This window comes from Sugiyamaella lignohabitans, chromosome A, assembly GCF_001640025.1.
Source record: "Sugiyamaella lignohabitans strain CBS 10342 chromosome A, complete sequence".
Lineage (NCBI taxonomy): Eukaryota > Fungi > Ascomycota > Dipodascomycetes > Dipodascales > Trichomonascaceae > Sugiyamaella > Sugiyamaella lignohabitans.
Window position 1 is genome coordinate 365,919 of NC_031672.1, and position 11,448 is coordinate 377,366.

Genomic DNA, 11,448 nt, shown 5'->3' on the forward strand with positions numbered 1-11,448 from the left:
TTCTTTCTTTTAGTTTTGAAATTCTCACAAGTTTAAATCACAGATCACTAGATTGCTGAGCTGTATATATACAAGCAAGTAGAAACTTGGTCGGATCAGGTTCGGCAGGTCGACATGATTCCTGTCGGCTATCAATCTATGCACATACCCCACCATCCGTCGGTGCAGACCAAAACGCGGAACGGCCTGGCGGTTAAAGACGCGAAAACGCGGAATTGATCCTCACCACCCGTCTCAATAGCTTCCGGACCCTGATTCCAGAATCACCAGTTTTCCCATCCCCTAGCCTGCTCTCACCGATACCGGGTGACGCAGGGTCGAGCCAGTCCTTGATCGGCGCGAAACAGGGGCAGTTTCGGAGCGAACTCGCTGGAGAGTCACTGTCGTGAACCTGGGGGGTCGTTGCCTCCGGCGGCTGGGGCTCTGCCCCAGACCCCGTAGCTCCTGCTTCGCAGGAGATGGCTGGGACCGTCGACGGAACGACTCGAGCGCAGCGAGAGGAGCAGCGGGGTCTGGGGCAGAGCCCCAGCCGCCGGAGGCCACACCACACCATGACTATAGTTGTCCCATAACATTCGGAAACGGATGCTTTATATAGAAAAATTGGAGTTATGACTGGTGCGAGGTAACCATGTACTACCCTCCGGTGCCACGGAAGAGCTTGAAGCATCGAGTTCGGCAGGCGAGAGACAGGTTTGTCGCGTTTGTCACGGGAGACGAGATCCAGACGGTCGTGTTAGAACCAGACCATAGAAGGAGAAGGTGGCTGTTGAAACCGGTGTACTTTTTCTGGCGCCATCTGGCAGGACTGCAGTTTGCTAGTTTCGGTCGCGAACCAGAGCCGCTCGTAACTCGAAGGAAACGACTGACAAGGAGCCTAGCTCACGGATCCGGCAGGGTCAGTCACCGGTTGTTTCGCATCGCATTGAGACCGGCCAAGAACTGGACTGTGTTCCGCAAGAAGCGGGTGGTTATAATCATGGAATTCTGATTGAAGTTATCTTATCAACATTACACCGATAATACTAGTAGCTATATGTACACGTGAATAAATTTGACAGCTTTTTTCTTCTTTCTCTTCAGGTAATGTTGATTTCGATCTATAAATAAAATGAGAACACAAGCGGGTGTTCTCCTAGACATTGTTGTTTCTTCGCTGTGTTTCTAGCAGTGTACTAAGTTAGACAGCCAGATACTCTTTCCAACGGAGTAATGAGTCTTTGTACACTTCCTTCCTCTTGCCGGGATCAATTGTCTTGAGTTGTACAGAATATACACCAGTTACAGGTCTGTGGTCAGAAGCACGCACTGAGAACGAGTAGTAAGAAGCAGGCACCACTTTCAGGCCACCTCGATAGAAAATACGGTCGCACCAAGCTGGAACTCGCTTCTTGTCGCTGCTGTCATACCGGTCACTGCCAACATCAAACTTATAAGTAGGTGCAAAAGTAATCGGTTTCTCGCTGAAAGCTCTTAATCGCAACCCCGGGTTCTTTTTCAGCTGTAGTCCGAGCTGATCATATTCGAGCAACTGGTCAAACGCATTTTCTTCAATAGCTTTAATAGCCACTTGTCTGTGTCGATTGATACGATAGTTCATGTCACCGAAGAAAAAACAAATTTCATGATCCATAATTTTAGTTCCATCACCGCCGTTTACAAAAATGCCCTTGCTTGTAAAATTGGTATTGTCGCTAGCATCGGAGAACTTGGTCTCCAGAATGGTCTCAATATCGCTATTACGCTGCAAAACACCCGACTGACCAGCAGCCAAATGACAATTCACGAAACAGAGCGAGCTATCATCCACAACCATACGAACAGCCAGTCCACCCTTATTACCATGCAATCCACCGAGTCCTGTCTTTATAGCCGACGATTTGATATCCCTGACCCGGTTGCATTCCGACTCTTTCATAAAAACACATGTGAACAGCCCGACCATATTATTTGAATGCACCAACCGATATCTCTCCGACAGATTCGAGCCGACAAACTCGTCCAGCTTGTCCTGCCATGCCTTATACTGGTGAGAGATATGTGAACTGGTGACAACAGCACCCTCCTTCTCCTTCTTGCGCTTCGAATGAAACATCGACTTCGCCGTGACCGACGTATTATCCAGCTCCACCAGTTCCTGAAACCCAAACACCAGGATCTCTGCCTGGCCCTGATTTATCGCCATGGCCATATGCTCCTGATCATGACTACTCAAATCACCCGGCTTCGATGCCCCGGCATTCCACGTAACAATCTGAACCGACACGTCTCTAGGAACACTGAACTCGCGATCGTGCACCTGTAAATCCATTTCTGCTCCTGTTAGTACTTCGTAGGGGGGATTCTGCCTCCGGCGGCTGGGGCTCCGCCCCAGACCCCGCTGCTCCTCTCGCTGCGCTCGAGTCGTTTCTTTCGTCGACGGTCCCAGCCGCTCCGCGAAGCGGAGCACAACCAGGGTCTGGGGCGGAGCCCCAGCCGCCGGAGGCAAGAGGGCCCGTGAACTTACCTATCCAGTCGTGTTTGAGGAGCCCGTCCCAGAGGGCCACGCTAGTTTCAGCGAGAGAGGTGCTGATGACGGGAAGCATGCCCTCGACTTGGGAGATGTCGAGGTCGTCGAAACAGGCGATGCTGGCGACGGCTGTGTCGTGTGCTTTCCACTCTTTGCGGACCGTCCAGGGGGTGGTTTTGGCATCGCAAACGAGGATTGTGCCTGTTTTTAGACCGATCCAAAGGTTGTCACCGACTCCGCACATGGAACTGATTTTGTTCATTGACACTGAGACGGCGTCAATGAATGCAAGCTGGCTGACCGAGTAGACGGAGATACAGCCGTTGTCGTGGCCGAAAAACATATGGTCGGGGATGCTGCCGACATTCGCGGCACATGTGAAATCCCCGATGAGATTGTTGGAGTTGGAAGAGGCGGTGGTTCCGTTTGCTGGTGGAGGTTTGTATCCATTCATGCTAGACAGCGATGCAGATGAAGGTGATGGTTGGAGTCCACCAGCAGCTGGTGTTACAGGAGCACTCGCTTGTATTGGTCTGGCTGTCAACAGGAATGGTACATTTGCTTGTGAACTGGGTTGGTAGACAAATATCTGGCGATTGCGACCGACCCACAGAGTAGAGCCTGCTACTCCTACTGCTTTGAAATTAGGTGTCACTCGAAACGTCTTGGGTGTCTTGAACAGATCACACTCACTCCAGACACACAATTTTCCATCTTCACTCAATGTCCACATCTCATTCGTTTGCTCGTTTTTGTAAATGAGTATTATCGAATTGAGATGGGTGTTGGCTCGTTTATTAGGAATCGTGCCTGGAATATCAGTCAGGGAAATTTCCCAGATCTGACCGTCTTTTGTTCCGAGCCAAAACGTATGCCCGTCATCCGACTTATATCCTATTGAAGTAATGCGTACTTCAGAATGAGACAGTGACCATATCTGACCACCAGTTTGGGTATCATAAATGCAAGTAGTAGACCCTCCCGAAACACAGGCATGTTTGCCAAAGGTCGAGATCGTCTTCTTGCCCTCTTCTTTCTTCGATGACAATTGAATCGAATGTAAAACACCTTCGAAAATAGGTGGTCTTCTACTGGCTTGTGATGAGTCTGGAAAGCTGTAATATGCGTATTCAGAACCAGCAGCCAAACTGGTATTGCTGGTATTGGGGTTAGAATATAGCTCAGTTTCGTTATCAGAGTCAGATATGGGTGTCGAAGTTGGGGCCGGGGCTGTTGACGGGGTTGGAACAGCAGAAGCAGCTGGAACTATTGGAGTGGGTAGATGTTGGGTAATTTGTGTTTGAGGTGGTGGAGGGAATAAATTTGCTGGTGGAAGAGATGGGTTCATTGCCGGAGTCGAAGGAGTAGTTGCAACTGACAAGGCAGGTGGATGCAAAGTAGTAGTAGCCGAGAAAGATTCAGACAGAGATGGCGATTGGCCAAGTGCAGTCTGTGGAGACACGCTTCTTACAGGACGAGGAGGAAGAATTGGAGGGGTAAAGTTGGTCTGTTGAAGGGCTATATTGGGATATGACGCAGAAGGATCGTTACCACCATTAATATGAAATTGCTGAAGTGAATTGTTGATATGAGAATAAGGTGTAGTAGGTGGTACAGTAGCCGAAACTCCAGCAGCAGCATGACTGGAGTTATTTGTCTCAGGAACTGGTTGCGAAACTGGATGTGATGGATTGTCGAGATGATGTAACGAAGAGTGCTGATGTGATGCAACTTGCTTTATAGAATGTGGTGGTACAGGTGGTACTGGAGGAGGAACTGGCGTACTGGAAACAGAAATACCTGATATGGGCGTAGTAGGGGCAACAGGACTGGCAGGTGAATGTGAGATGCTGGGTAAATTTTGGCTGCTGGTTTCAATTCCCGCTATACTGTGATGTGCCGATGGCCTTGGAGGTAGCATTGGAGGTGTATTTATAGATGGTTGTGAAGGAGACCGTAGTCCGAATGCAGGACCATGGCCATGAGAATGCGGTGCAAGACTAAGATTCTCAATAGGAGTGCGTGATCTCGGTAAAGGAGGAGTAGGAGGGGTTCTAATAGGACTCCTTGTCATATTCTGCGAAGGAGACTTCTCAAAATCCACTGGTGTTCTTATTCGAGGAGGAGGTGGTATTGGTGGAGTCACTGAACCCTCCCTAGTTCTTGAAGTTGATGCTGGAGGAGGCATTAGCAGAGACGAGGGGGTTCGAGCATGTTGAGACTGTTGCCTGTTCACAGTATTTTGTTGTATTTCTTCAGTAGCAGCAGAAGGATCAGGAGTAGCAGCAGAAGGAGCAGATGGGGTTGCAGGAACGCCAGGAGCAGAAACCAGACCAAGACCAACGCCAGACTGAGCTGCTGCTAATACAGCTGGCTGAGACGCTGACTGAGATGCCGACTGAGACACACCCACACTCGAAATGCGTTTGTGCTGAGAACTGAGTCTCGCCGGTTTAGGAGGAGCACCTGGCGGCAGTTTCTTCGGCAAAGGAGCAGCAACAGCAGCAGCCTGAATACTGTTATCAGGTACTACTGACACACTTTTTGACCTCGCATCAGCAGCATCAGCTTTAATATTGCCAGCATCATTCCTGGCCGACGAGGAGCCGACGGGCATGGACAAACTGTACTTCAGCGACCGACCCGGAGCCAAATCGGCCTCAGCAGCCGCCATCTGCTCAAACCTTGCCTTAACATTGTTCACCGACGGCAGAGACGAATGGTCGGCCATCGTCAAACACTAAACCTTCTGAAATCCAGTTAGCACGGGAACGGGGATGTGCCTCCGGCGGCTGGGGCTCTGCCCCAGACCCCGTTGCTCCTGCTTCGCAGGAGAGACCTGGGACCGTGAAGCACGACTCGAGCGCAGCGAGAGGAGCAGCGGGGTCTGGGGCGGAGCCCCAGCCGCCGGAGGCATGTGTACCACTTACGAATTCGAGCCAGGATCGGGTGAACAGGTGCAACTGGCGCAATGAGCTTCACCAGCTGCGGTTGCAGGGGGATTTTTATATGCACTTACTAACCGGGATCTAGGGTTTTAGCCGGCAGTAGTCGATTTTGCTAGAGTGTTTGTTGACTGAGGTTCGTAACCAGAGAGTGTGGTTGAGAGTTTACACGAGAGTGAAAGAGAGAGAGAGAGATAGGTCGCTGCAGAGGTGGTGATGCTGGTGATGTTTACCCCTGGCAAACTTACACGACACAAACGGGACAGTCGCAGCGCTGCGGCGATCGCTTGAATTTGTCAGAGCAGAGAGAATAGGAAAGTATCGACCTGTGGATCACAGCCGCTAATAATAGCCAGTTTTGCCAGAGTTTAACGGTTAAACAAACAGACCGACCGACCGACCGACCGACCGACCGACCGACTGATTAATGACTGAAGTCGGATACAGAGATACCGACTGAATGGATGGACAGGAGGAGGGGGGAAAATAAATGCTCGCTGCCTGCCGCTAACTACTCCTGTACATACTCTAAATATACTATGCTGCTATAATGCGGTCGATCCAACGGTTTTGTCGCGGCAAGGGCCGATTCTCGCTCTTTCGGGTATTCCATAAACCACCCATGCACCGTGCCCTGACTCCTAAAAATAGCACACCGTTTCAGGGGGTCTCCGGTCCCGGGGGTCTAACACCGGAGGTTTTTCTATTCTAGGGGGTGGAACTTGGGGTGTCAGACTGCCTCCGGCGGCTGGGGCTTCGCCCCAGACCCCGCTGCTCCTCTCGCTTCGCTCGAGTCGGGTTTCGGGGGCGCCAGGAGCTCCTCGACCCTCCACGAGAACTTCAGGGGTCTCTGAAGCCCCTCAAACCCCCCACGATCCTCGCCGCTCCGCGAAGCGGAGCACAACCAGGGTCTGGGGCGGAGCCCCAGCCGCCGGAGGCAGTCCCACCCCCAGAGACCTGGTCACGATAGTGGATGCATTATTAATTATACATATTATAGGAGAATAGAAAAGTATTAGCAGAGGAAGAGAAGCAGCGTGGTGGGTTTAGTTGCTGAGTTTGACGCCGAGGACGACGGCCAGGATGATGACAATGATGAGCACAATGCCGAGACACCACCACTTCTTCTTACGGGCAGCACGGGCCGAGAAAATGGCCTTTTGGGTGTGCGACACGCCCTGCTCGATGTCGGTTTGTACTGTGGCGGCTTGCTCGTCGATGTGACGGATAGGCTCTTCTTGCTCGGCCACAAGCACCTCCATATCGCGGAACAATTGAGCCAGTTCGGCCATGGTTTGCTCGATTTTCTGGATCTCGCGGTGTCTGGTTTGCACCTCGGTCAACGCAGTACGGGCTTGGCCTCGACGGTTCGAGTTCATCAGAGCCTGAGAGAAAATCTGAACACCGGCACTGTCTTCAATGGCCTCTTTAACTTCCGCATCAGTGGCATCGGGACGAACAATTCGAAACTGACGCTCGGCTGCCTCTCTATACTTCTGGCGGAACCGCGCCTCGGTGGTCTGATATTTTTGGATCGAGCTGAGAAACTGTCTTTTAACATTCTCTGCTTGCGTCTTTTTAGTCGAGTCTCGCGTCGATTTAGCTTGTAGCGTCTTAATTCGCGCTTTCAGAGTATCTGCCAATGCCTGGGTGTCTTGAGTCAAACTTTCAATCTGTCCTTGGATATAATCCTCGTGTTCTCCTCCCACCTCGGCAAGCGATCTCTTATGTAAAGCTTCAATCCGGTCGACATTATCGTCGTATTGCACCAGATTCCGTTTAATATCGTCCAACTCTCCAAAGAACGCGATCATATCGTCCGCTGGCGCTCCTCCTCCTGGAGCTCCTCCAGTGGGAGGGGGGCCGGGAGGTGGTGCCCCGTATCCTGCATGCCCGCTGTTGGACGTGTTGGTGGCATAGGGGTTCACATTCGACAGTTCATAGCCTGAATTATTGGGCTGTCTGTTTACTTGTTAGTTCTCTTGTTCCGTAGATAGTGGTGTTTGTGCTGTTGACACGAGAAGTGGGTGCGTGAACCGGGGTGTGGGTATGCCTCCGGCGGCTGGGCTCCGCCCAGACCCGTAGCTCCGCTTCGCGGAGTTACGCTACGTGTCCAGCATCGTGTTTTTTTGAGATGGCCTTTTATCAGCTTTTTGAGATGGTCATTGCTGTGTGTGAAGAGTGTATACTAACCCATATTGATATCCCTCGGTAGAGGCGTTAGGATGTTGGTAGCTCATGTTGTGCTAGAGTCCAAAGTCCAAGTGGGTACAATCGCTTGATACTCGTGTTTCCACTTATCGAACTGCTTCTGTTATGTGAAAATTAAAAGCAAAAACCTTGTTTTCTGATCCTGACTTGGTATCTCACTAACGTCGATACTGAGTCACTGTTGGATGTCGTAATATCGTGAGAATCCTCTTTACTGGATTACTCTCACTCAATTCTATCGAGAATACAGGTCTGTCTGTTTCTAATGTCAATAACAGCGTCTCCAAAGTCAAATAAAATAAAATTTAGACTGATTTGGTCTAAAATTTTTCTGTTATTTTTTTTTTGGATGTTATCTGTCTTTGGTCTACCTCCTGGCACTTCGTCAGGTTGAAATGCACAACTGTCGAGTCGACGTTTTTTGTTTTCTTGTTTCGATTTTCCACTTCGGCCAAATCCGTGCCTATATGAGGATCTGGTCCGCTTTTAGGGGGGCACGCTACGTCTCTAGTCAAGGGGCTTCTCTCCCTGCTTGTGGACACGGGCCCCCGCGGCTTCCTGTCCTTTTCGGTCGTCTGTTCCACCTCCTGCTTACTTTTGCTGCCGCTGCTGCCGCCGCTGCTGCTGCCGGTGGTGGTGGTTCTCCTGCTGCCGTGGTTGATGGGCCGTTTTGCTACTGCTGCTGCTGCTTGCTGCTGGGGAGGGGGTCTGCCTCCGGCGGCTGGGGCGTTGCCCCAGACCCCTTGGCTCCTGCTTCGCAGGAGATCTCGCGCCGCGATCCCCTGTGGTTTTGGGTCGACACGGCCAGCTAACTCCTCCCAAGCCTCTCCGCCTCCCTCCGCCTTAACTCCCCTGGCTGAACTGTCTCCCAAGCCCCCTCTGGTTCCCTATTATTAAATTATTAGCTGCCATTTCTAACAGAATGACCCCTCCCGGGCCCCCTCGCCCCTAGTGGACACTGCCCACTGGCCTATCCACCCGCCTATCAGTGGGCTGTGTATTGCGTGCAGCGTGCAGCCAGCTGGTTACAGGTGTGCATTTGGGCTACAGAGTAGCAGTTGGGAGTTTACTTTTCCTGCCCATTTGGACGGGTCGGTGTCTCAGGCTGGAAAATCTGCTGCCGCAGCTGGATATCATCTGCCATCGGGTTTTATAGGTTATTTTTATACTGCTTGATCTTCTCTACATGACATGCTCCACCGAAGTAGAAGGTTACATGACACCACAACTGCACTACACCTGCACCACCATCTGCTTTACTCTCTGCAAAGCTTCATCATAAAACGATAGGACTGATGCACTGCTGGTTTGCCGCCATTAGGTCGCCTCATCAGTTAGGCTCCAGTTGGTCACCAGTTGGACACCACCTGGTCATCAGTAGATTGGTCACTAGTAAATAGTTTTTAGCTTCCACTTAAGAAAAAATAAAGAAAAAGAGAAATTAAACAAGATACCCTGTATATACCCAATATCTATTATATCAGTATGCCTGAGTAAATTATCAATCTTATCACACTCAGACTAGCAGAAATAATTCAAGGATACAAGTTATCTGAATTAATTTGTTTCTTTTCTGCTAGAATTAGAGCTAGAAAAACTATTCACTTTTTGTACCATCGTGATATTTTAGAGCTATTCAATAGCATCAGTGGTGCTGCCTAGATCCTCCTGATTGTTTGTTGACACCTGATGATCCATACATAGATCAGACATCTGCGATCGAACGAGAGCTGAACGTTGTTCTGGTGACAGGGTATCTCACTAAGCTCCTCTTTACGCTAATGTTTCGTTCAAAAATAAAACATAAAAAATAATAGATCGGAGGTGTTATTAAATTTGCTAGGTGCCTAGAGACCGGTTTGAAGGCCTTCTGTATACCTCTCTCAAGCTGCTATCAGCATGCTTAGGCTGCTGCAGCTTGTACCCCGGTCAGATAATTCCGTCAGATAAATTGACCCTGATAAATAAATGAATTCTTGCTAGCTAGTTATTGATTTGATATGTGGTACGCTTTAAATTGACTTTTTAAGTTTTACAATTGTTCTTTATTTTCTACTTTTTATTTTTATTTAATCAGTTCTCTACCAATGCTTTCCTGTACCATTGGAGGCTAGACCCTCTGCTACTCCAATTATAACTTTATATAGTGACTGTCAGACTTGGAACCAGTAGAATCGCAGTTGGGTTCCTGGTCAAATTAATTGCCTGATGTGGTTAACTTACCAAAAACACAAACGGCATCAGACCAGGCAATTCAAAGAACTACAACACTTCAGTCGTGGCCCACCTGATTCCTCCTGCGAAGCAGGAGCTACGGGGTCTGGGGCAGAGCCCCAGCCGCCGGAGGCATGTGCGAAAGTGGTATGATATAGCTTTTGAAGAGTAACAACGGGATCACGATTCCTAAGGGACATGTAGGGCACTAACTTGGCCCCGCTGGTGCCAAAAAAGGTTACTCAAAAAAGACGTGCCTCCGGCGGCTGGGGCTCTGCCCCAGACCCCGTGGCTCTGCCCCAGACCCCGTGGCTCTTCTCGCTGCGCTCGAGTCGTTCCGTCGATGGTCCTGGCAATCTCCTGCGAAGCAAGAGCTACGGGGCCTGGGGCAGAGCCCCAGCCGCCGGAGGCACATCCCCGTTCCCGAATATTGGGGAATGGTTTCATGAGAAGTAGAAATAATTTATTAGAGAGTTACAAAAGTAGTAAAAACAACAAAAGTAGGTCAGGTTTGACCATGTTCCCGGTTCCTCAGCCATGTTCCGTGGTTCCCAGTTCTCAAGTGTTGGTTGGTAGTACCGTTTCGAGTAGAGTGTGCACAGCTCGGGATGCCAATGCAGTGGTAAAGCTTCTGCTATCGGCTAGTTCCAAAGATCTTTCGGAATCAGACCTCAGCGAAGCAATATCGCGAGATACGTCTGTCAGAAAGAAACCTGCAAGAAGCCGATGGTCGAAGAAGCCATTCCTATTGAGTGTCTGCCAAGGAGGTGCCAGCACAATAGGAGAACCATAAAGTGAAACGGTAGAGTCGAAGTGGAGGAGTGGCAGCCGCTGGGCGCCTGGTCCTGTGGTTTCGAATGAAGATGACCAACCATAATTGAGTAGAATGGGTGGGGAACATAAATTGGAATCCGGATAGTTGTACCATGATGTTTGATGACATGAGGAAATTCAGGAACAAGGTGTGATAGGAATGACCGTTGATTAAAGGAGAAATCGAAGTTCATCATTGTAGGTGTGGTATTGTCTTCTGGCGTTATTGCCAAGAGCTCTTCTTCTCTCTCTCTTTCTGGTTGGGGTGGTGTCGTATCTCAACCAATCATAAACTTTGATAGTAAGTTTATCGTGATATAGGGCAGCACCAATACGATAGTTGACTGACTTGATTGAAGACAGAAACTTCAGATCTTCAATGACTTGATGATAGAGTCTGTTTTCAAACTCCTTGTCGTCAGTAGTAGGGAAAATTTCGCAAAGTTGGGTTCCAAGGCGGTTGAAGCCTTCAAGCCATCTGACCATGTTGTTGCCGATGTGAACGTTACACTTGTTCTCATGTTGAGTCTCATCCTTCTTGGTGTACTCAATGGCAAAAAACTCGCCGCCAACTCGGTAGAGTCCGACATATGCGGCAAGGTGGGTGGTTCGGTAGCACCACTTGTCTCTCAGATGCTTGCCAAACTTTCTCGCATAATGGTTTAGTGCGAAAGCCCTGTCGACAGTGAGAGGATGGAGTAAGAATTGATGATCACGAGAGATAAAGAGTCCGGTGGTGTCCAGTCCGTCAGTTCG

The 11,448-nt window shown here is 49.8% G+C and overlaps 3 protein-coding genes across 3 annotated transcripts; all 3 read right to left on the reverse strand.

Annotated features, from left to right (window-relative positions):
• Positions 1 to 1,180: 1,180 nt before the first annotated feature.
• On the reverse strand, positions 1,181 to 2,191 carry INP53 (phosphatidylinositol-3-/phosphoinositide 5-phosphatase INP53; the record flags this gene model as incomplete). Its single annotated transcript, XM_018878012.1, has 1 exon — positions 1,181 to 2,191. One exon carries the CDS (start codon positions 2,189 to 2,191, stop codon positions 1,181 to 1,183), a length of 1,011 nt encoding a protein of 336 aa, XP_018734366.1.
• Positions 2,192 to 2,270: 79 nt separating this feature from the next.
• Positions 2,271 to 5,240, reverse strand: AWJ20_117 (inositol polyphosphate phosphatase (predicted); the record flags this gene model as incomplete). The annotated part of the gene is made up of 1 exon (XM_018878023.1): positions 2,271 to 5,240. The coding sequence occupies one exon, from the start codon at positions 5,238 to 5,240 to the stop codon at positions 2,271 to 2,273; it is 2,970 nt and encodes a 989-aa protein (XP_018734367.1).
• A 1,260-nt stretch (positions 5,241 to 6,500) lies between these two features.
• SSO2 (Sso2p) lies at positions 6,501 to 7,268 on the reverse strand (the record flags this gene model as incomplete). The annotated part of the gene is made up of 1 exon (XM_018878034.1): positions 6,501 to 7,268. The coding sequence occupies one exon, from the start codon at positions 7,266 to 7,268 to the stop codon at positions 6,501 to 6,503; it is 768 nt and encodes a 255-aa protein (XP_018734368.1).
• Between the last annotated feature and the right edge of the window lie 4,180 nt (positions 7,269 to 11,448).